We start from the raw sequence: 25,000 nt of genomic DNA on the forward strand, positions 1-25,000 counted from the left end.
GGTTTTGCACCATTTTGCAAATAGAGACCATCAGTTATTATTGTTATTGTTTTATGCTGTGATTGTTGTTTGATATTAAGGGGTCAGAGAGTGGGAAAACCTCACCTGTCCCATATTCCTCCACTTCAGCGTCAACACTAATAATGTCTACATATCGTGTATCACTCAGTACAAAGTCGCTCAGGTCAATGACGTAGGACCCGCAGCCCGTCCTGCCAGTCTGTTAGACCAGGAGAACAGCATGAGGGCTTTGGGTGAGTGGAAGAGACCAGAGCAGGAATTCTTCAAAATGTTACAGGACTTTAATAGTTATTAGGAAACCATGTATGGAGCTTCACATTAATACACTGCAGGTGCACATAGTGTACTGGCCAATATATCAGTAGTAGTGTCACTTCATCTTTAGAATAGCATCTCTTCTACTGTATCTGTATTAGACATATGAATAGCAGTAGGAACACTGCTTAGCTGGGTTTGCCAGGAAAAATATACAACAAGCTCATATGGTAAAATCACAGTAGATACAACAGACACTATTTAGCTGATCCTAATTTTTTGGAAGTCATCTTTAAACTTGACAGGGTTCTTGAAATCTTAGAAAGGCCCAACAATAAGTGTTTGATGATGAGGTAAGTGTTGTACAAATATTTCTCAGTGCATTAATGGGTGACCAAAAGGACTAACCTCCATTTTAAAAGTTCTACAGATGTCTGAAAGTTGTGCACTTCCTGGCGCAAACCACCAGTATCTGTAACTTTTGCGGCAGACCACGGCAGTCGCAGACCCTATCACTGGTTTCCCATAAGTATACCTACAGCCAGGGTGGAGGTTGTGGAGTAAGGAATACATAACACTATGGTGGCAGGTGTTTCAGTCTCTTATTACATTATTGTCTCATACAGAAAAGGTTTAAATGGCTCTTACTTTGCACACACTTTAAGTGTGACCGTTGTGTCCAGAATGGTTATGACTGGAGGAAGCTCAACGGTCACTTCAAACTTTGGCAGCACTAGAAGAGAATCGAGAGTTTCATTATAGCAACTAAATTAATAAATCAAGGCAAAACACAGATCTCTTGTTACTAGGATTCACAATAATTAAAAGGAATAAAACTTGCTATGTGAAATGAAACTTCATGCACAGTCTCAAACACTGTGACAACCAAATCCGACCTGTGTATTAACTGAAAACACAGTGTTGGTTCTGACCATATTCCTTGATTTCAAATTGTTGTATGATTGGTTCATTCCTCTCATTCCAGACAGTGATGGTGTAGAATCCCTCTGCAGCCTCTGGGTTTATGGGATATGACATATCCAGGAAGCCACTGAATGTGGACACGTTCAACCACTGACCAATGCGGTTGGAGTTGGGGTCCTACAGACAACAGCAGCATCACACATCTTAAAGATGTTTTAAATATATGAAAAATAAGGTCACAACGCCCCAAGACACCAATTAGCAAGGAAAGGACTTCTTCAGTTTTTGAACAGATGGTGACTTTGGAAGCAAAGCCAGTCCCAGATACAGAAAGTGCACATCTGATGACTGATGCTGGAAACACTTGTTAGCATACCTTCACTTCTATTGTGGGGAACTGTAAGAGAAAGCAAAGAGAACCTGTGTAACTACATCAGCTCCCTGCTGGTGTATATACAGGTCATTTGATACAGCCCTTTGTGCCTTTAAAGAAATGATGAACTGTCGTACCATCTGGTTGTAGGTTAAGAAGTTGGAATGCAACGAGACTATGCGGAATTTGACTGTGGAAAGAAACAATCATATCTATAATACTGTTAACCCTTAAAGTGGACACTGGAATAAATGTTGCATTCGGGTTCTTGGAGAACATTACCGGTTTGTCCCCGTTTATAGATGGGTTTGTCTGTTTCAATGATGCTCAACAGACCAGGAGGTTTTATGAGGATTTTTGTTATCTTATTCACAAATGCGAATCTCCCTTTGATCTCCAGGGAAACGGAAGCTTCTGTATCTATGGTTACAGCAGGAACCTATTGGAGAATCACAAGGGTAAATAAGTACACCGTGCTTTTAAGGACACATAAATAAAAATGACTGTTGACAGATATATTAATACTCAGTACATACAATGTGCATTGCACTTTTATAAAATACAAATATTCTTCAAATACTAAACTATACTGGTATTCTTTATGTAGAAATGTAAATTGAGAAAACAATACAACAGAAATGAGATTAGGCATTTGAGGCCAAGACCATATCAAACTGCAAATAAAAAAACATATTACATATATTCCTGCTGACAATGACACAGTGCATAATAATGTCCCATATGAAGTATATTAAACACACACACACACACACACACACACACACACACACACACACACACACACACACACACACAATATACCCTACTTAGAGTTTAGACTCTATGGACAACATACTGTAGAATTAGTAACGTAAAATGAACTGTTTTCCTTGCTGTAGTGTTTTGGGTGAATCGTGTGGGTTGTAGTGAGGAGATTGACCTGGAAATAGATACACCGTTGGTACTTTGCATGTATGAAGTGTGCCCTCATAAGAGCCTTGGTTTTGTTTTCCTGCCTGTGTTCCAGATGTGCCACTAAGGAAAGTAATGGGCGGCATGTGTAGAGCTGGACACATAATGTCTCAACACTGCCCCCAATTGGCTGGGAGTTGACAGTCAGCAGGTACGTGCTGAATAGTAAGAAAAAGACATGAAGAGTAAGTCAGTTACATGGGCTGCGCACGCAGATTTCTTTCTGCGTTCACCGCACATATACACACTAGACTTCCATTCACATGTTTCACAAAAGTCATGATCATTTCCATCAGTAGAAATACATACAAAGTCGTGTTTCACTCCACTATGGCTACACAGAAAACATCAAGACGACTGTACAATCAAAGGTAAAAATATATATTTTAAAAATGTGTGGTGATTGTGCCTTGTGTGTGTAAAGAAACGAATGTCAAACACATAAAAAGATGAATTTGCCATGAATTTGCTTTTAGTAGAGTACTGTTTACAGGTGTAGTGTCTGGTGGGACGGAGCCATGTGACTATTGAGAGCCAGACTCATTGTGAAGGATGAAAACTCTAGCGAGTCTATTAACTAAAGAGATCTACAGGAATAAACAAAGGTTCTTACAGTCCACTGGAGGAGGCGATTACGGCGCTGTAGAGGAGCAGAAGTGTGGTAGCGAGAACTCTGGAGAGCTGCATCCTGACCAGGACTCCACCACCAGGAGATGATCTGACCACCTGGAGCTCCTGCAGTATATGAGCTCTCTCTCTCTCTCTCTCTCTCTCTCTCTCTCTCTCTCTCTCTCTCTCTCTCTCTCTCTCTCTCTCACTCTCTCTCTCTCTCGCTCTCTCTCTCTCTCTGTCCTCCACCCCTGCCAAACAAGGACTTTGAGGAACAGGAAGATGATACATGTGGTATGTGGTACATGCACCTCCGACCAACCTAAACCACACCCTGCCCCACTTCACCTATGAAATAAGTTACAAGTTCAATCAGACATTGAGATTATCAGTAAAGCCAAAACTCAGGATCACTCTCACAGCCACATTTGTTTGTTTGTTTGTTTCTCTTTATCATAAGGGGAGCAAAACCAATAGTTTGTGCAAACTTACATGTTTCATTATGTGTGGAAATAACATAAGAAAATTAACATAATTCAGAGACCGTCTTTTTCAGTGCCTGACTGATGTTGATTAGACTGTAACTGGCTTCTTCTGTCAGCTGCTGCGTAACTGAGTCTCAGTCCTGTCAGAGTCCTTGAGTTGAACCCAACTGAGGGTTATCTTGTTCCGGTTTGTAAGCAGTTATGATAACCTTGTTAGGCGTCGCATTAATGGTCATAATAGTGTTCATATTTATAAACTGTCTTCCAGAGCAAGGTGAACAGTGACTTGCTAAACAAATCACATTCTATTCCATCTCTACTAATTCAGAAGCACTGTGCCTTCATAGCTGATGAAGGAAATCAAGGAACTCCAAAATGTACTGTTTCTCTGGAAACTCTGTACTTTACTTACTATAATTGAATATATATATATATATATATATATATATATATATATATATATATATATATATATATATATATATATATATATATACAGAGAGAGAGAGAGAGAGAGAGAGAGAGAGAGAGAGAGAGAGAGAGAGAGAGAGATTGTCCTGTCGTAAAGTATACAAGAAACAGAACGTGTAAAGTGCTTCTGACGTTCTAGGAAGTCAAACCAATTCATATTAGAAAACACAGATGTTTAAATCATAAGATTCATTCAGTGGGGTACTCGAGTTCAGAAAGTGTAAATCAGTTCTTTATCGTTTCATTTCTGAACTTCATTGCTGCCATAGCAACAACTGGCAATACCAACAGACATTGTCATTAATGCAATCTCCATTAGCATTGAGATAGATACCAAGCCACTGAAAATGACAAATCTTTCATTCCGACGGTCCGAAGGTGTTCAACAAAACAATCAGCAAATCAGAAAAGCAGATTGCATCTCTTACAAATAATACTGTGGACAGTTCCCTCAGTGCATAAGCAGGAATAGGTAAAAATCGGCGCGTTCACGGCAGATGCAGGCAGCCGTCCAACCTTAGCACGGACATTTCCAAAGCAACCAGGACACCTTTCAAGAAACAGTAAGTACAGGGAGTGATAAATATAACAGTTTGATTTACTCTCGTAAATAAAATGCATTATGCTAATTGCTATGTTTACTATAGTAAATAAAACGATGCTGTTCTTTATGTGTTTTTAGTGTTTTTCTCTCCTGTAGGTGATGAGGCTCCTGTTGAAAACACCTCCCCATGCAACCGCATTAACTACTTTTGAAGTCATTAGTGAATTATACTTGTTTGAGCGTGTTAATGCGGTTCTAGAGGAAACTGCACCAATCAGATGGAAATTTCTTATCCCTGATAGGGCTGTTGTTAAGGGTTTTCTGGCCACCTCAGACTGAGCTGTGGTACTTTATCATATTAAAATTGTAATAAAATGCACAATATGTTTAAGCATTTTTCATTTAGACAGATGGGTTCAGTTTTACATTTTTGTATACCCTTATTTTATTTATGCTGCATTAGTCCTCAAGATGGCAGCAGTTAAGAACATAAGTCAACGTTTCTTTTTCAGAGGGGAAATGCAAAAGAAATAATCTCATCACCACAGAAATTACCACATATTTCTCTTGCTTTATTTGTGCTCTTTCTCGGAGATCATGGTAACAGAAGACTACCTGTCTACCTGGTGATTGCAAGACTCACAGTGGGCAACGTTTATACACCTAAAAGGTCATCATGGGCTGTAGACATCTGGAATACCTGCCCAATGTTTGGGGTTGTAAGAAAATCCTGGAAATGGCTACTCAGGTCTAAGAACTGGATTCAATACCTCAAATTCAGACACAACAGGTTCAGATGTTCTATTATGACAATGGTTATGTTCAGCCACAAGGTGGCAGTATTGAATAAACTAACTGGTGAGGGAGGAGGTTTAGATCCACGCACTAAGAGGTCGAGATGAAACCATGTTACTGCATGCAGAAGGATTGGCACTAGTCTGCAGTGTACAATGAAACGGCACATCTACCGATTAGGAAAAAGCCATTAAACGGGAAAATTATATTAATAAGTAAATATATGCAAAATTACATGAATAAGTCAAACAACACATACAAAACACTAAATTGTAAAAGAAAAGCATATGAAGTCATCTGATGCTGAAACACAAGTAGTGTAGACCGAGGCATATTGTCACAATTTTTATATATCGCAAGATTCCTTTACATATTATGGAATCCGTAGATCATAATGTCACAAACTGCACACCAAAGGAACAAAGTCTCAGGCTATGTGGATCCTTTTGTTCCAGTGCACTCTCTGTGTCTGATCTCAGACTTCAATAATTAGACTCTTAGTGTCAGTCCCAGTCTGGCCTGCGGTGCACTGTTAGTGAGCCCAAGGTGTGCATGGGAAACCCCGGACCCAAGTCTCATTTGGTTGGCTGTTTGAGGACGGCTTCAGCCAAACAAGACACAGGCATCATCAACATCTTCAGCTGCTGAAAGGTCATCCTGCACCCACCTTCTTTCTTTCTTTGCTATTTCTTTTGGTATTTTAGACACCCCCCCCCCCCCCCCCCCTGCTGTTTAGCTGCAAGTGGCTCTTTCACTGCTGTGTCAGTGAGAATAGTGGGGGAGCTATTTTACTTCAACCAGATTTTGGGTTTGGAAAATGTCATCTGTTAGAGCCACCGAGGTACCGTATTGGGCAGGGTTGGGTTGGTATTAATGGTAGGGTTGGGTTGGTATTAATGGTAGGGCTGGCTGGCAGAACTGGCTTGGTGCTATGGCAGCTTGCCCCAATATCGCTGAGACAAGTTGAGACACTCCCAAACTGTCATGTTTGCTAAAGTTTGCTATTAGTGCAGGATATTAGCAAAAGAATAAATGACACTTTATTCTCTCCTCTACTAAGTAAAAATGTGTAATAGTGAAGAATTTTAACAAGAATAGCGGTATTAGGAAAACTGTAATTATCTAATTTCTTTTCCTTCACAATGTGAAAAATGACAAACCTTTGCTCACTTTGCTCACAGTGTGTTTTGCTTTTCCCAGACAGGATATAACATCAGAGTAAGGAGAACTAGGGTTCCACATTTAAGTGGTTGGAAACATTAACAGGGTAACAAGCTACCCCAGTCTCCCCTATTATATCATTAAATAAATAATTCACTCGATTACTACAGTTTCTATTTCAAAATGGCTCTTTATATAATATGTAATAATGGACATTTCTAGACTGGACATTTCCAAATGGCTTTTTACTGAGTTTATGTATTGTCAATATTTATTTTACAAAGCCTCTTTTGCTGATGGTTTCCTTACCTGTCAGTTAAGACTACTTGGGTGTATCTCTTCACCCACTAGCTAATCATTCAAGTCCAACAATAACAGCTTTCACTGAAAATATCCGGTTAGCCTGTCCGGTTTCTGTGTGACTGTTCCCACTGTATCTTCAGATGCTTGCTCGCAGAACTGCTGCCCATGACATTTTTAGTTTTCTTACCATTTTGTGTAAACTCTAGACATTGCTGTGCCTTAAGATTTCAAGACATCAGCAGTTTCTGCAGGAACCAATCTTTTGGTGCACCTGTTCCCACTGTACCTTCAGCTTCTCACCCGCAGAACTGCTACTCATGACGTTTTCTGTTTCTCACACCATTTTGTGTAAACTCTAGACACTGCTGTGCCTCAAAATACCAAGACATCAGCAGTTTCTACAGTATCCAAAATACCCAGACTGGCTCCAGCCCCCAGGCTGCAGTCAAAGTTCCTGCACGTTGAGCATTAGTGCAAACCACACACACTTAAAATGCATGTTCCTTGCATGTTCCCTGCATGTTCCCTGCCTGTTCCGTGCCTGTTCCCTGCCTGTTCCCTGCCTGTTCCCTGCCTGTTCCGTGCCTGTTCCGTGCATGTTCCTTGCATGTTCCCTGCATGTTCCCTGCCTGTTCCCTGCCTGTTCCGTGCCTGTTCCCTGCTTGTTCCCTGCTTGTTCCCTGCCTGTTCCCTGCCTGTTCCCTGCATGTTCCGTGCCTGTTCTCTGCCTGTTCCCTGCCTGTTCCCTGCCTGTTCCCTGCATGTTCCGTGCATGTTCCCTGCTTGTTCCCTGCATGTTCCCTGCTTGTTCCCTGCATGTTCCGTGCATGTTCCCTGCTTGTTCCCTGCATGTTCCGTGCATGTTCCCTGCTTGTTCCCTGCTTGTTCCCTGCATGTTACCTGCATGTTCTCTCATGTACTGAAATGGAAAGGTGAAATAAGTGAAGAAATCCTGTGCAATGACTTGTTACATGGTAAAATGTGGATTAAAACCACAATTAGGTGTAGCTGGATTACTGAGTTTGTAATTTTACAGAGCTTTGAATATTGTGTCTGTTTTTAAAACCACACATATTGCTTCAAAATAACATTAATACACACTTTTACTTTTTAAAACAAAATTTTAAACATTTGACACCAACATAACAGTGGCTGTAATACACTATACACAGTTAAATAATTTAAGCCAACCTGGGCCACACTAAAACCAGGATTGTCTGACTGGACATCAATAAGGTCTTCAGTATCTGTTTAAAATGTCCTTATTGATCACATTGCTTGTATTATTCAAGGTGTCATGTTGCCAGTTACTTTGAAGTGTGAGGTGATCTTGGTTTAGCCTGGATGCAGGTTTTCCCCACACGGAGGGACTGTGGGATGAATTCCTTATCTCCCTTATACTTTGTTTACCTGTGCGCCTTCCCTAATGTGTCGTTCCAGTTGTGAGATATGATATCACAATGAGCCACACTAAAATTTCCTGAACACAAAGCGATATGTTACCTATTGAAAAAATCTTGTTTGTCTGGTCTGTGGTCTTTAAAACTATCTGATATTTCTTTTTCAGATTCATGTTTGTGTAATATTACTAAATGTATCATGCTATCTGTTAGTTTTGAGTCTAGTGAAATCACTAGACTAAAAATAGGTTTTCTTTACAGTGGAAATGTAGCCTAAAAATACTTCAAAAATTATTTGCATAATTAAATAAAATTATACACGTCGAATGAATAGGAATAATATAATCTGTTGGTCTACACTAACAAGAGTCCGCAGATACATGCCAATATTTTTAAATGATTAAGAGGAAACGCTCATATTTTGAATCTTGGTTATGAATACTAGCAAGTCCTTGTGCACACTGAAATACTGGCAGAGAAACCGGCTGTGGAGGCAACATTAGGACAATTTACCAACAACAAAATCACATGAGTAAAACACTATATATATATATATATATATATATATATGGATATTTATATATATATATTTGTATAAAAACTGTTGTATGTTTACTCAAAATAATAACACAATAACACAAATATGAATAACACAAAAAATGTCCTAAAGCGCGAAAATGTAGCCCTTTTAATATTAAACATGAATCACTGGTACTCATGGACAGTAATGAGATAATGTTAATCTTGGATTAAAAAGCCCAAACTAACTGTTCTAAATGCAGTATCTTGAAAAAGGAATAAGACTTGCTTTCTATAATCAGCCACAATTTACTCTGAGTTTTTAAGTATGAATACATAACCATTAAAACATGACTCCGAACAAGTTCGACAAATGAATCGTAACAGCGCAGGAGCGACATGACAAAGCAACCGACTTTGTATTAGTCCATATTCTCTAAACACTTACTGAGAGAGCCTTACCTAGTTATTCTTATTAACACAAGTGAAGAACTGAAAAGGATAACAAAAGAACAACACACACAAACTGACACCACTGCAAAATAATCACTTTCTCTAGTTTTGTATGTGTTTGAGTAAAAAGAACAGTTATATTTTATTCTATAAACTGACACCATTTCCCCCAAATACCAAATGAAACTGGTCAAAAAGATGCAGTATAATTCAAATAAGTTCATATTAATTTTAAACAACACAATGCTAATGTTTTAACTCAGGAAGAGTTCAGAAATCAATATGTGGTGAAAAAGCTCTTTTCATCAGAGCCTTTCAATTTGTTTTAGGTGATCACCTAATGAGTACCTAATTAAGTAGTGTGTTAGTGTGTTTTTCCATCTCTCTCTCTCTCTCTCTCTCTCTCGAAGGAAAAACAGTGTTTTTGTTTGTGTGTTTTATAAAATGTATGCTTTCTACCTTTTACGCATACAAAAACACTGAGAGGAAATTCAGTTGTGGATAGGCTGTGTGAGTAATGCTAACTGCTCCAACCCATTTATCTCAAATTTCGACTGAACTGAGGTTATTTGATAAGTGGCGTAGTATCTAGGGCAGGGCTCGTACACCCTGTGCACGCGCTGAAAGACTTTTCCCACGTGAAGGGGAGGGCTTGTTATTTATAGCACGAGCTCCCAGGTGGTCCGATTGTCTCGTGGTGGTGGAGTTGCGGTCAGGATGCAGCTCTCCGTGGTGTTTGCCACCGTGCTTCTGCTCCTCCACAGTGCTGGTGCCTTTTCCTCCAATGACACGTACGAACATCTATTATTTATCTCATAATAACTTTGATTATTGCATTTGTAGTAGTTTTTGGTGGTGTAAAGTAAAAATGTAGATTAAAAAACTTGCTTGTATTATTTATGGAATTTATATATTTCTTTACTTTTGTTAACATCATGAAATGATAATGTGTGATCAAGAAGACAAAACGCTCTGTTTTGCTGTGTTTTTTTCACTTTCACCACATTTAATGAGTAAATAGGTGATGAATAGAAACTATACATTAGGTCTTTATAGCTACTGTGTATATCAAAACTGGTTTACAACTGATTTTCTTTGTTCCCATTCAGGATTTACCTGCTGACTGCCAATTCCCAGCCTGTAGGGGGCAGTACTGAGACACTGTGTGTCCATGTCCACACCTCCCAAAAAACCTTATTGTTACATGTGACTCTGGAACACGGGCAAACCAGCAAGACTCTTCTGAGCCAGACTGTTGTAAGACAAGACCACTACCAGTGTGTTTCCTTTAAGGTCCGTACCCTCACTGTCTACAACATATTAAAGCCACAAAGAAACTGGTTTTATCAACAGGAGCCCCATGTGAACATGGAGATGTCACTTAAAATGTATATCGGAATTCTTTTGGTGGTCATTTTGTTTTTGATTTAATTTTCTTATATTTTTTAATTTAAAAAATGATTAATTTTTATTCCAGTTTTCTGTTATCATTCCTTTTGTAGATTTGGTCTGTTTTTGAATATGTTCAGTGTCTGCATGTTCTCTGCATAAGTTGCTTGTATAAACACAACTAACCACAAATACATCAGATTAGAAGTGTGTGTCTTCATAAGCAAAATATGGGTTCACTTTGCTAGTTTCTTTCTTCATTAAACAGGTTCCTGCTGTAAGCATAGATACAGAAGCATCCATTGTCTTTGAGGTAAAAGGGAAAACTACATTCCTAAATGGGACAACAAAGATCCTCATAAAACCTCCTGCTCAGCTGACCATCATTGCAACAGACAAACCCTTGTACAAACCAGGACAGACAGGTATTGTTGGTGGTTTTGGACTGGGGTTTCCTAGAGGAGGTGCAGGGGGAACTCGACAGCCATGGATCTAAACCGGTCTCTTTCTGAGTGTTTGGAGGGTCAGCAGTATTGATGCTGTCTTTCTCTCTACAGTGAAAATCCGCATAGTGTCTCTGGATTCCAACTTCCTCACCTACAATGGGATGGTAAGGGAGTGAAATGTGCAGTTTTTCCAAGTTGTTCCATAAAATAAAAGGACTGTTGCAGCAGTGTATGCCACTGATGTGAAGTCTCCCTCTCTCTCTCTCTCTCTCAGTTCTCAACAGTGGAGCTGCAGGTATGAAGTGTGCAATATGCATCATCACTCTGTATGTATTTACTGATTCTGGAAATGTGTCCTGGTTGCTATGGAAATTCTTTGCTCATAGTATATTTGAGGATCATTGCATGCTGCTGCTGTCTGTAGGACCCCAACTCCAACCGTATTGGTCAGTGGCTGAACATGTCCACATCCAGCGGCTTCCTGGATCTGTCGTATCCCGTAAGCCCCGAGGCTGCAGAGGGATCCTATGTCATCACTGCCTGGAATGAGGGGAATGAACCAATCACGCAAGACTTTGAAATCAAGAAATATGGTCAGTCCCAACACTGTTTTCAGTTATGATTTAATGATCAGTGTTTGGGACAGTATGTTCCATTTCTCACAAGCAATTCATCTGAATTTAAGAATTCTGTAATGAAGTAAGGGAATCACGTTTTGCTGTTTTGTTTATTGAATTAGTTTAATATTTTAACTTTTTATTCCCCTCTTCTAGTGCTGCCAAAGTTTGAAGTGACCGTTGAGCTTCCTCCAGTCATAACCATTCTGGACTCAACGGTCACACTTAAAGTGTGTGCAAAGTAAGAGCCATTTAAACCTTTTCTGTATGAGACAATAATGTAATAAGAGACTGAACCACCTGCCACCATAGTGTTATGTATTCCTTACTCCACAACCTCCACCCTGGCTGTAGGTATACTTATGGGAAACCAGTGATGGGGTCTGCGACTGCCGTGGTCTGCCGCAGAAGTTACAGATACTGGTGGTTTGCGCCAGGAAGTGCACAACTTTCAGACATCTGTAGAACTTTTACCATGATGGTTAGTCCACTTAGTCACCTGATACTGCATTGAGAAATATTTGTACTGATATATTTGGTTATTCCACATCCACACCTGTTCCTGCAGATAGTATTGAGAAGCTTCTGAGCAATTACTACAGTTGTCATTGAACATTTTTGTCTTTAAAGGAGCAAAAAGTAATTTTATCACCAAACAATATTTATAAAAGTGGTTATTTAATTTCATTTCTTTTATAAAGTGCAGAATTGATATGAAGAATTGATCAAATTGTTTTATGGTCCTCAAAGGAACCAGTTCATGCTCCATGGAGGTGGTCATGTTTAAAATGGGTTTAGTACAGAATCTGAGACCTCTAGGCCACTAGGTACAATGGCTTTCATAAAGTGAACAAGAATCACTGGAAAAATTGCTTACTGCTCCTTTAAATTTCATATTGGGAAAAGGTATATGAACAACCTCTAATGTTTTGGTATTTTCCTTTTGGTATTTCCTGGGGCAGTAATTGTTCTACAGTCTAGCGTACACTGCAGCAGTGTTTCTGAACTCTGTCCATATTTTTACTCTAACCTGGTTCTAGACTGGCAGGACGGGCTGTGGGTCCTACATCATTGACCTGAGCGACTTTGCACTGAATGATACACAATATGAAGACCTTATTAGTGTTGATGCTGAACTGGAGGAAAATGGGACAGGTGAGGTTTTCCCACTCTCTGACCCCTTAATGGCTTTTCAAATATTCAGTCACTTATTTTTAAAGGTTTCCTTTACTTGCAAAATGGTCCAAGTGAATGCAGACATTTGTTTGAAAGAGGTGTGTGTTTCAACCACAGGAGTGGTCCTGTCGGGGTCTGGAAGCTCTACTGTTACAAGTGACATCGTCACTCTCACCTTTGTGGACACTCCGGACACGTTCAGGCTTGGGTTGACCTACAAAGGAAAGGTAATTATTGGCAGGTGCATAAGGTCCTTTAAAAATGTATTGGATGTGTGAGCACCGTCTTTACTGCTCTGCAGTCTTAAGCATGAACTGCATGTGCTGTTGTTGTTTAGGGGTCTGGATAACATCAACACTGTCTACATTTAACATTGGGTAGCACATCATAAGTTTGTCAGACATTTCATTTCTTGTCAGCTTGTTCAGTGTTAATTTGATGTTTTTTTTTCTTGTTTGGTATTGTCACTGCCCTTTAATCCATGTAAGATTAAAGCCACTGGCCCAGACTCTACTCCAGTGAAGAATGAATCGGTGTATCTCGTTGTAAAGTATGCTGGAAACAAAAACAAAACCTGGAAGTTGGTTACCGATGGCAACGGTGTTGCCCCCTTCTCCTTAGACACACGTTCCTGGGGTTCACAGTCCGTCTCCTTAGAGGTCTGTGAAGTCTTCAGATCTTTTGTCAGAAAACAGTTTCTTGTAATAAAGTTTTTAGTATAAACAATGTCTTGCATTGTCATACACTTTTAAAAATGTTTCCCTAAAAAGCTGTTTCTATATATATTTTCTTCTTTCTCTTCTCAATAGGCCCAATATCTTGAGGAAAAGAAACCACTTGGAAATATGACCAACATTAGAACACCAAACTACCTCTTTGCTTACCTGTTGGTTCAGCCCTTCTACTCCCAAAGCAGAAGTTTCCTGGCACTGCAGCGCCCACTGGGGGTGTTCAGGTGTAATAGAAACGCTACAGCGCTGGTTCAGTACATCATACAGGGCAATGCACTGCAACCAACCCAACTCTCCCTAGATTTCTTCTACAGGGTATGATCTGCTGTCAAGTCACCATTTGCAGACTTGCAGCATCTCCACAGATCCGATGATTAACTTAACGTCTTATGGTGTGACATTTTATTCTTTGCTTGTTTTCTTGATATACTCAATGAGCTATATTTTTCCTGTTGGTCACATGCTGATTGGATGTCACTTGGATAAATGATTTCTTCTGTGTGTGCAGGTGATGTCCCGGGGTAGGTCGGTGCAACAGGGAAGTGTCTCTGTGGCTGTGCAGCCAGAGAAAGGTCCAGGCACAACACACAAGCCTCATACTGTTGAGAAAAATACAGGGCAAATTTAGTTTACTTTTATCTGTGTAAAGCTCAATTGTAACTGTTAGAGATTCACAGCTCTTTCCAAAAGCACACCTGATTCAATTCAGTTCACTTACTACAAATCAAAATGCAAGAAAGATGATGAAACAAAAGGGCTCAAGTGCGCAGAACGAGTTGGGCCTGGGAAACTCTGGAGGGCTCTGAAGCTCCAGGACTGATGCCCTTTCTGCTCTAGGTGCTGTGTTCTAACTGTCCTGTGTGTGTAACAGAGAACCGAGGAGGAGTGGTGGTGCCCCTCCAGGATGTGCGTGCTCTGTCTCCGCTCGTCCAGGTAGTGGTGTACGCCATGCTCCCGAGAGGGGAGGTGGTAGCCGACAGCATGGACTTCCCCGTTGAGCTGTGTCTGGCTAACAAGGTCAGAATGTCACAATGTTCCATAGACATCTAATGGTCTTGTGAAGTAAAATGTTGCCGTGGTTGGTCTCCACTTCATAAGAAGCTGTATCCATTTACAGTGTAGTTTTGAGGTTCTCACTAGTCTCTCATGGTCTCCCAGGTGTCTCTGAATTTCTCTTCTCCTGTGGAGCTGCCCGGGAGTTCTGTGGAGTTGATGCTGAAGGCTCACCCAGGCTCGCTGTGCTCCGTGAGGGCCATCGATCAGAGCCTGTTGTTGCTCAGCCCGGAGAAGGAGCTCAGCATTGAATCTGTACGTTCATACCGAACCCCTAAAGCTCCAGGGTGCTCAGGTCTGTTCCAGCTGAGCCACCCACCTGCAGAGCTCTGATCCAACACTTGTGCAGATGTTCTCCAGAACCGTCATTAACCTGATCAGGGTTGAACTCCCAATTCAGCAGCAGCCCAACAATACTGTGAACTTGGATCAGAAATGACTTGTAGTAAATGCTTTCTCTTGCTCGGGTCATATTTTGCACAGTTGTGCACCTTTTTTCACAAGTTCAAGCAACTGTTAAATGGTCACTCATGTCATGATAGGTCTTCAAGCTGCTCCCTGTCTACGAGTTGTTTGGATACCCAGATGGCACTGAAGACTTCTACCCTTGCTCTGAGACGCCACCTAGCCTGCCAAATCCTCAAACAAATCCCAGACTCATTTACTCTGATCCATACAATGGAAATGTTGATGTGTACAGCGTCTTCAAAGTAAGAAATCTTTTTTTGGCATCCAAGGCTCGTTGGAGAACACCACCATATCTAGTTCATATCTCGTTCTTTGAAACACTGCTTATGTTCCCTTTTCTCAGGATGCTGGAATCAAGATCATTACCAATGTTGACCTAAAAAAGCCCTTTGACTGCAGTAGTCCACTGCTGTATTTTGGCCGTAAGTGGTGGTATCAAATCATTTTATCATTGCTCATTAATTGAATAAATGCAAGCTGTATTTGAGTGAATCATTTCTTCATTATCAACAGCTGTAAAACTGGCCTTCGCCAAAGAATACTCTACAGGTTCTGGTCAGACTCCCTCAAACCAAAACCCACCAGCCGCCACGGTCCGCAGATACTTTCCAGAGACTTGGATCTGGGACCTTGTTCATGTGGGGTGGGTACACTGGGCTGTGGCTCAAACCTGTTGCCACTGAATGCACAATGGCCTCGTCTGACCTGTTTTCTTTCTCATGATCACCAGCAAGTCTGGGGCTATTAGGGTCAACAAGACTGTCCCAGACACCATCACCACGTGGGAGGCAGGGGCGTTCTGTACATCTCCGGTCGGGTTTGGCGTGGCCCCAAAGGTCAACCTCAGGGCCTTCCAGCCTTTCTTCGTGAGCCTGACCCTGCCCTACTCCATTGTCCGTGGAGAGGTGTTCACGCTCAAGGCCACAGTCTTCAACTACCTCCCCTCCTGCATCATGGTAAGTGGTCCCAGTATCTCGCCATCCCCCTATGGGACAAAGGAGCTCTCCTTCCTAATTATGTTATTCCCACCCTGTCCCCTGGAAATGGAACTATAATTCCTACTTAACTGAACCCTCTGCAGTGCGTCAAGTCCTCATTATGTTTGTTTTGTGCTGGAAATGCCCCTTAAGGCTCTGTGCTTGAAGTACCCGTAAGCCACATGTAACGCAGTGGCAGTTATGTAAGTGGTTCAGTGCTGGACTCTCCACGCATGCAAGGCTCTGATGCTCTCTGGGCTGCAACTGTATATTTGTGTTAAAGGTACAGGTGATGCTGGCATCCTCAAAGCAGTTCTCAGTCCAACCCTGCAAGAGCTGCAATTACACACACTGCCTCTGTGCTGATGACAGCTGGACCTTCACATGGGTCATCACGCCCTCCGTGCTAGGTAAGTCTAACTTTTCAGCTGTGAGCCCATGTCTGCTGAAATTGGAAGACTAAAGATTTTTTTTTTTTTTAAACCTTAACCGCCTCTTAAGTCACTTTGTGCAGAAATGGCATCATATTTAAAGGAAAAAGATTGTATATGGATACACTTGTGGCATTGCTGAGGTTGGTATGCTTCATTGCTCTGGCAGGAACAGCTGTCTGTAGCAGATTCTGATTTGGCACTTTAATGCTTGTTTCTACTTTTAATGCTTTTCAATTTTGATCCAGTATTACGGTATTCTCAGAAGGCATATTACAATTTACAAAGATTTAAGGAGTAGAATTACTGATCTTTCTGGATGTACAATAATGAAACACATATAACATTCATTTGAATGCATAAAGCATATTAATGATTGGGGATTATGCCCAGTTTTGTAAATGGGGTAACAATTTGCAGTTTGTGTGTTGTAGGTGAGGTGGTTTTCACAGTGACTGCAGAAGCAGTACAGACATCTGCACTGTGTGGGAATCGGGTGACCGGTGTGCCGGAGAAAGGACATATGGACACGGTGGTTCAGACCCTGCTGGTGGAGGTGAGCTCCATTGGGGTCTCCTCCACCCTGAAGAGCCCCAGTAACCACAACTCCCCTTACTGGAGCTGAACAATGGAGTCTGCCAGTAGCTGTACGCTTCTGAGCATTTGAACACTGCTGGAACAATATGAATACCAAACTTGGTTGGGTGGCTATTCTCCTCAGTCGGATGGATGTGTATATATCTTGCACACCAAACCCCTTTTTTTGTGGTTCCAGGTAGTCTGTACTGTGTCACGGTGGGGTTGTTCACTGTTAACTTGACAGAAGGATACTGAGCAGACTAAAGGGTTTTGTTCTAGTGGCTCCCAGTAGGGTCATTCTGACTGCATACTACTACTTCCTCTGACAGGCAGAGGGCACCAAACAATCCAACGCTTACAATGAGCTCCTCTGTCCTGCAGGTCTGTAGTCCAACAATGTTCTCACTTGGGTTGGTGAGTGAGATGATGTCTCTCTGATGGCCCTTTTCCCATCCTCTAGGTGTTGTGGAGAGAAATGTTACACTGAAGTTGCCTAAAGTGATTGTGCAGGGTTCCCCCACTGCCTTTGTCTCTGTGCTGGGTGAGGACACTTGCAGCTACACACCCATTCATAAGAAATTCATTTGGAATTGAACAAGGTCTTGCGTATGGACACGCACAATTCTGGTGACTCTCTGCAGGAGATCTGATGGGCCATGCGCTGCAGAACCTGGACAACCTGCTGGCCATGCCGTACGGCTGTGGTGAACAGAACATGCTGCTCTTTGCCCCCGACATCTTCATCCTGAGGTACTTGGAGAGCAGCGGCCAGCTGACACCCGCCATCAGGAGCAAAGCCACCTCCTTCCTGCTGAGTGGTGAGGGCACACACCAGTGGCTCCCAGACTGTGTGCAGGATACCTGGGGGGTGGTTTGATTTCTGCAGTTTATTCTGGACCTTTTGGCAGCATGAGCTGAGCAGCCCGTTTCTCCCCATGACTGATGCAGGCTACCAGAGAGAGCTGACCTACAAGCATGAGGATGGATCGTACAGTGCCTTTGGGACCTCCGACAACTCGGGCAACACCTGGTCAGTCTTGCACAAACCAGATGGTTCCTGTACAGCTCTCAAATGACACCAGACCCCTGGCCGTGTTATGGATGGCTCTTATTGAAATGAATGAATATAAAAATCAGAAGCTCCCTGGTGTCTGTGTACTCAGGCTCACTGCGTTCGTGATGAAGTCTTTCGAAAGCGCAAAGCAATACATCTTTATCGATCAGACGGTCATCGATCAGGCCAAGACTTGGCTGGGCAACAAGCAGCAGCTAAACGGCTGTTTTGCCTCAGTGGGCAACCTCATCCATGTGGACATGCAGGTCAGGACTCTGCAGTGCAGCAGATGTGTGGTGCAGCACTCCTGTGAGCCGGCTGGCTGACTTTGCGCTCTTACCCAGGGTGGAGTGAACGATGAGGTGACCCTCTCGGCGTACGTCACAGCTGCTCTACTGGAGTTGGGCACCCAGAGGACAGTGAGTGCTCCCCTTCCTCAAACGGTTCCCTCTAGTAGTCTGTGTGAACATGCCTTACTGTGTTTGCCATGGTAGGACCCCATGGTTTCCAAGGGTTTGGACTGCCTGAGGAACATCTCTGCACAGGTGAACTCCACCTATGCCATCGCCCTCCTCTCCTACACCTTCACACTAGCTGGAGACCAGGTGATGAGAGGAACCCTGCTCTCCCGCCTGAACCAGCGAGCCGTAGTGACAGGTCAGACTTGCCCAATTTGACCTTCACTGGATGTTGGTATCTGGCTGAGAAAATTGGTGTCTTCTGGAGGCTGCATGTGTCCATAAATACAGAGCAATTATGGTGATGGTTGGCTGGTATTTACCGGAGAATCTTGGCCGAGTGGGCTCGGTGCTTTTCTGTCTCCTTCAGTGGATGGGCGGCACTGGGGCAGTGGACGTGTTGGGACGGTGACGGACTCTCTGGACGTGGAGACGACCTCCTACGTGCTCTTGGCTGTGCTCTCTGGACCCCTGCTGCCCCAGTTTGAGCTGGGCTACAGTGCCAGCATCGTCCGCTGGCTGGGCCAGCAGCAGAACGCCTTTGGCGGTTTCGCGTCTACGCAGGTAGTGCCCCCTTCGCACCACCAGCTAACCTCCTGTCAATTACAACCCAGCGCACGTGAAATATTGTTACTTCATAGCAAGTGTGATATTTGAAACGTTATGAGTTTGGGTCTGCAAATATTTGACTCACTTAAAATGATTCAGTTTCTGGAGATGTTGCAGTATAAGCAGCCTTGTATTAATTCCTAAAACGCTCTCAATGTTGTGCCTTTAGTTTTTAATATCCTTTTCTCTGCCCAGGACACTGTAGTAGCTCTCCAAGCTCTGGCAATATACAGCACTGCCACCTACAGTCCGATGGGTGCCATTGCAGTTAATGTGACTTCCCCCTCAGGCGTGAGGAAGAGGTTCACGGTGAACCAGCGCAACAGGCTGCTGTACCAGCAGGCCAAGCTGCAGCAGGTGACTGGGGTCTACAAGGTCAGGGCATCAGGCCAAGGCTGTGTGTTTGTGCAGGTCAGTCTGATGTCACTTCCTTTGCTGAAGATCATAATGCACCTCCTGTCTCCTCTGTTCTTCAGGTCTTTAGTTCTGCAGATTCCTACAGTTCTGTTATGGAGTGGAGATGCTTGAAGGCCATTTTGAGTAGTTTCTTGGGTGTTAAAACTATAATGAAATCAGGAACATTTATTTAAATGATTTAAATGACTTTAGGGTACTTAATACAAATAATGGGAGTATAACATGCTACTAATATTTCTCTTCCAGTTCACCCAGCACTACAACATCCCGCCTCCCAATGACTTCTCCTCCTTCAGTATCGCGGTCAACACAAGCTCAAACTGCAGTGCCCCAAACCTGTCTGTGGGGGTCACTGTGACTGTCAGGTGAGCTCTACTAGAGCACAAGAGGAAAGGATGGCTTTGGATGTATAAAGTCTGTCCATGTAACCCTGTGACTTTGCTTTAATTCACCTTTCAGGTATAACGGTAACAGGACTGAGACGGACATGGTGGTCATCGAGGTCAAGCTTCTGTCTGGGTTCAGGCTGGTTGATGGCTCACTGATGCCAGTAGCTGGCTCTACAGAGGTAACTTTGACCTCACTGAAAATACCCATCATGCATTAGCTGGTCTGCTCATAAATAACCTGTGTCTACAGGTGAATGGCACTGTGAAGCGTGTGGATCAAACGGAGAGAAACGTCGTCATCTACCTGAATGGGGTAAGAGAAGACTAGAAGAGGCTGTCACTAGTTCAACGCTTTCAGATCAACTTGAGATGAACAGTGTGTTGCGTGTTGGGACAAACACCATGGTAACGGTGGCCTCCATCACTTTGTATGGTGACTGCATCGGTCTCCCTTCCCCCAGCTGAAGAAGGGAGAGACCAAGACCTACACTCTGGTTATCCAGCAGGACATAGCAGTGCAGAACCTGAAGCCAGCTGTGGTGAAGATCTACGACTACTACCAGCCCAGTAAGAACCAGTCCTGTTATCTTCCGAAACCGTCATGGAAGATGAGGGAGAGGGTTGGATAGAAATGACCAATATGCAATTAAGGACAAGGATCATATGAACTGAATTCGAATGTCCGCCTGTGTAGTATGAATAAGAACCGGTTTTCCTTTCTCTCCTGTAGGTGATGTGGCCGTTACACAATACACGTCTCCATGTAACGAACGGTAGACCACGTGCCCTGCTGCCTGCACTAATGTTGGCCATGTTGTACTGCATTGTACCAGGAGAATCTGTCAATTAGATCTAATGTTACTATTCTTCTAGGTGACTGTTGTGTAATTACTCGGGTATTTAGCTGTATTAAAATTCTCTTGTGCAGAGTACAAATGCCTTTGGTCTTTATTTATTTCTCTGGTCTTCACTCTTCACCAGTGTTCCCTCATCTGACTGAGCTCTCCTGTTGCTAATTTCTCACTCACCTCCACATCACCTCACACTCTCCCTCACAATCCCTCTCTCTCTCTCTTTACTCTGAATAAACCGGAGTGAACATAATATTTTTCATCAGTAATCTTGCCATGATTCTGAGGAATGGATTAGTGATGATTTCTCTGATTGGTAATTGTCAGGAAAGACACACACAACTCTCTTCGACACTTGTATCATCTGCCTAGTACTCATTTTCTCTCAGTGAAATTTCTTTTTTTCTGAAGTTGGCTGAAATATGTTGTGTTATTGCTGCTCTTCCTCTTACTCATGACTTACTGTGAATGAAAACTGACTAATAAAAATCTTTCACTGTTCAAAGTAACACTAATAAAGCCATTTATCATAAACAGGTACATCTACACAGGATATTATATGAATACACAATGAACTGAAGCTAATACTGTCACGTCGCCCGACACTCAAACAAACTACACTACCCAGCATGCAGTTAGTCTCCAGGCGAGCGACTCTGAGCGGTCTATTCCTGTTTCTGAGCGCCTGTGTTTTCCATTCTGATTTTTGCCGGCCTGTATTTTTGCTCTTCGGTTTTTTGGACTCGAACTGTTTTCCTCTATGACTATGATTACCCTTGACTGCATCTCTCTGGTTCTGACCCTAGCTAGTTTAACCACTATGGATACGGATTACAATAAAAGTCCTGCCTTTCATCCGCAAGCGTCGGACTTTGCTTACAGCGTTACAGCTACTCTACATGTTCATATGCATCACTACAGTGCCATTACTGAGACTTTACATGGGATTTATAATAAATATAACGGAATATAAAAACATTTATAGTTGGATATGAGCGTGACCTTTGTTGGGTTCTGCATGTGTGGGGCTAATTATCTTTCCAGGTATCTTAGCTAGTTATGATAGTTAAAGTCAGTAGTGATTGTTGATTGATTTAGCATTCGCAAATTGGCCCATTTTCAACAAAAATGTTAGTTTCCACTTCATATATTTACTGACACTTTAGCAAAAATATGTATTGCTACAATTACAGTTGCAGGGCAAATTGATGTATTGACATTAACGTTACATTTTCCTTCAGCTGAGGAGTTGGCAAGTCAGCAGAGCTGACTCGTGTCCCACCAACACAACATTGACAGATCCTGCCATTGCGCTAAGACAGTGAGTGAAATAAATGAATTTTTATTTTATTGTATTGGGGGGACATTTTGAGCATATCTCAATATTTGGAGTACATGTCGTCGTCCTCCCCGCAATATGTATTGTGACTACGGCCTTGATTCATAGCAGTAACGTATTATCCTTTCTGACAATGTATTACTTGACTTTTATTTACTAGTTGTGCCCACAAGGGGGCAGTTTACCAGTTTCTATTTGAATGTCATTCTACTCCAAGGATGAATACAAAATAAACATTAACATTTCAGAATGCAGTTATTCATTATTTTCTTTTTATTGGTCTCCAAGACCTGAAACTGATCTCCGGAATCATGCAACCATGTGCCAAAGATTCCAAACTTTGCTCCCAGACACCTACCTCTTAGCAACACCTACCTCTTGGCTGTGTTAGATCCTAATCTAACCCAGCTAATTCAGGCCTCCTGAACTACCTGAATATTAGAACCTGGTGAGCTGGACCTCCAGGACCTGAGTGTAAGCAGGCTGATGTGTTATGTTAAAACCTCACACCTCTCTACTTATTGCAGCTTTGAGTGACTTGTGGCTTAAAACTTCATTAGAAGTGAACGTTGCTGTCTAGAGTAATTTCATAATCATGAACTCAAGCTACTCATCCTTTTATTAGGCCAAACTGCTCTGGCAGGTTGCCACGGTAACCCCCTAGGCCAGGTGGATGAGCTCTGTTGTCCCAGCGGAGCTCATGCCCATCCTACGCTTGGCTATGTGTGTGTTGGCGGCATCGTCATGGTGTCACCTCAACACCGCAGCGTTGAAATGACTGAAGACTAACAGGAATAAACATTTAAAGACACTTTCTAGCGAGATAAACTTTACTGGTTGCACAACTGCCTCAGCCAAGATGAGTTTTAAATGTTCTGCCCTGCCAGCTTCTACCCACTGAACATGTGTTTCCCGTAGAGGAATCGGATCTCTGTGTCCTGTGGAACCGGCTTAGTTCCTTTTGTGTTGACCAGTGTATCGGGTGTCACTTTCAGGAGGCCAAATACATGTGAATATAATGGACCAGTTATAACTGAGTAAACAGAAAAGCAGACTGAACACAGAACCCTAAAACCTAAACGAGTGGACACCAGATTTTGCAGTTTTCCTTGTCAACACATCTCAGTGAACTCATGCATTAATGATCCAGTCCTTCATAGGATGGCTGTGGCACAGAACAGGGGCTCCCCGGAGCTGAGGCCCCCGGCCTGGCCCAAACCTCCCCGGCTGCCCCTGGTTCTCCCCTCATCCAGAGCTGGACCTCTGTACTCCTACAGAGCAGACATGCCTCTCCGCTGGGTGCAGACACCTCCTGAGGTAGGAAATAAAAGCCTAGTTGCGCCTAAACAGAAACTGAAGTCTTTTACTAACAAACGAGAGTTTCTTATTAACAGAAACTAAACTTTCACTAACGAACTAGAGTCTCTTACTAACAAAAACTGGAGTATTTTGCTTTGCTCATTCTCTGTTCAGTAATGTCCTTTCATATCCAACGCTGATTAAAAGGTCTGAAAGATAACATGCATTTTTAAAAACTTAAGTCAATTAATCACCAATCACTTGAATCAGTCTAGACTAGGTGGTGCTTCAAAACATTTATTAATCACTAGACAACGCAGCTCCTTGTAAACTGAACAAATGACACAGACACAGTAAAGTGGCAGAGTTACAGCAGAGGACATGTACGGGTCAAAAGTCTTTACTGAACACAGGAGCAGAGACGAGGCAGGGGCACTCCAGGGAAAGATGGAACAAGGCTAAGGAAGGAAGGAAGGAAGGAAGGAAGGAAGGAGAGAGAGAGAGAGAGAGAGAGAGAGAGAGAGAGAGAGAGAGGAAAAGAACATTGAGCTCAATTCCTACTGGAATGGGGTAGAGATGGATGAGAGATGTACATCATCTACCAAACAGGAGTTCTGGTGCTTACAAAATGTTTTAAAATACCAACACTCCTTGTGTGTAATGTAGATTATATACGCATCACATATTCTGGCTGGGCATTAATAATAGAGCCGTTATAGTTTTTACAATACAATCTAAATGTATACATTACAAATTTGACTCCAGAACAAATGTTTTTAAATCACTACATTTTTATGTCTTTTAAGCTTCTGGAATGCTTAGTATAATTATCACCTTTAAGGCCGTCGGTTACTTGTGTGTCATATATACAAAAACAGATGCCGTATTTACACTGGTGCTGGACATTACGCCTCCTACTGTTAAGCAAGTCCACAAATGGCAGAAATCCACTCCACGTCTATACAGCTGCCCTGCAATGCCCACCACAATGACATCTCAGCAGGCTTTAAAACACGGAACGGAAGCCGTGTGGACTTTATAACAGCAGACACAATGTCCTTACAGTCGCTGAGCGAAGAAAACACAGAAAAAGAAGAAAAGATACAAGGACCATAAACCATTCTGACTGATTAAAGGATTGTGCTGCCATTGTACAGAAGATCAATGACTTTAGATCTCATACACTCAAGAGGCTGTTAGCTTTCTCTGGTATATAACATTCAAACACAGCAGTGTGAGGAGATAAATATGTAAATACTTTTAGCAGCTGTGCATTGTAGTGAAATCTGACATGGCACCAATGTCGGGATGCGCAATCTCATGTAGGATGAGCTGTGCTTACACTTAACATGTATGAACACAGGACGGATTTAAAGTGCCTCTCCCCAACTGAACCGTCTAAGGAACAGTACTGTCATCTCACCAACAGTAC

General features: G+C 42.4%; 2 protein-coding genes and 1 long non-coding RNA gene across 3 annotated transcripts in view; 2 read left to right on the forward strand and 1 right to left on the reverse strand.

The window, feature by feature from the left end:
• The window catches only part of LOC113568770 (alpha-2-macroglobulin-like protein 1), a 14,404-nt gene extending 11,172 nt beyond the window's left edge, over nucleotides 1–3,232 (reverse strand). Inside the window, exons 1-9 of the mRNA XM_081703832.1 lie at nucleotides 3,159–3,232; nucleotides 2,514–2,703; nucleotides 1,856–2,012; nucleotides 1,711–1,763; nucleotides 1,577–1,597; nucleotides 1,209–1,377; nucleotides 925–1,009; nucleotides 685–811; nucleotides 106–220 (exon numbers count right to left, since the gene is read on the reverse strand). Of these exons, the coding sequence (XP_081559958.1) occupies nucleotides 106–220; nucleotides 685–811; nucleotides 925–1,009; nucleotides 1,209–1,377; nucleotides 1,577–1,597; nucleotides 1,711–1,763; nucleotides 1,856–2,012; nucleotides 2,514–2,703; nucleotides 3,159–3,232 (991 nt within the window). The remainder of the gene's footprint in view (nucleotides 1–105; nucleotides 221–684; nucleotides 812–924; nucleotides 1,010–1,208; nucleotides 1,378–1,576; nucleotides 1,598–1,710; nucleotides 1,764–1,855; nucleotides 2,013–2,513; nucleotides 2,704–3,158) is intronic.
• Nucleotides 3,233–4,165: 933 nt separating this feature from the next.
• Nucleotides 4,166–5,036, forward strand: LOC113591812 (uncharacterized). The gene is made up of 2 exons (XR_014118945.1): nucleotides 4,166–4,673; nucleotides 4,793–5,036. It is a non-coding gene; the product is annotated as an uncharacterized LOC113591812 (long non-coding RNA).
• A 4,887-nt stretch (nucleotides 5,037–9,923) lies between these two features.
• Nucleotides 9,924–21,008, forward strand: LOC113591810 (alpha-2-macroglobulin-like protein 1). Its single transcript, XM_035536167.2, has 35 exons — nucleotides 9,924–10,076; nucleotides 10,395–10,578; nucleotides 10,943–11,099; nucleotides 11,232–11,284; nucleotides 11,395–11,415; nucleotides 11,545–11,713; nucleotides 11,894–11,978; nucleotides 12,092–12,218; nucleotides 12,778–12,892; nucleotides 13,031–13,140; nucleotides 13,402–13,572; nucleotides 13,723–13,959; nucleotides 14,153–14,216; nucleotides 14,516–14,661; nucleotides 14,803–14,952; nucleotides 15,240–15,407; nucleotides 15,509–15,587; nucleotides 15,679–15,808; nucleotides 15,896–16,121; nucleotides 16,426–16,552; nucleotides 17,008–17,129; nucleotides 17,482–17,533; nucleotides 17,613–17,693; nucleotides 17,794–17,970; nucleotides 18,101–18,182; nucleotides 18,316–18,472; nucleotides 18,551–18,625; nucleotides 18,701–18,863; nucleotides 19,035–19,228; nucleotides 19,469–19,684; nucleotides 19,937–20,055; nucleotides 20,150–20,258; nucleotides 20,330–20,392; nucleotides 20,541–20,646; nucleotides 20,810–21,008. The coding sequence occupies exons 1-35, from the start codon at nucleotides 10,003–10,005 to the stop codon at nucleotides 20,854–20,856; spliced, it is 4,356 nt and encodes a 1,451-aa protein (XP_035392060.1). The 5' UTR covers nucleotides 9,924–10,002; the 3' UTR covers nucleotides 20,857–21,008.
• Nucleotides 21,009–25,000: the final 3,992 nt, after the last annotated feature.

The sequence above is a fragment of the Electrophorus electricus genome, chromosome 20 (assembly GCF_041902795.1).
Source record: "Electrophorus electricus isolate QZ-2024a chromosome 20, ASM4190279v1, whole genome shotgun sequence".
In the NCBI taxonomy this organism is placed as follows: domain Eukaryota; kingdom Metazoa; phylum Chordata; class Actinopteri; order Gymnotiformes; family Gymnotidae; genus Electrophorus; species Electrophorus electricus.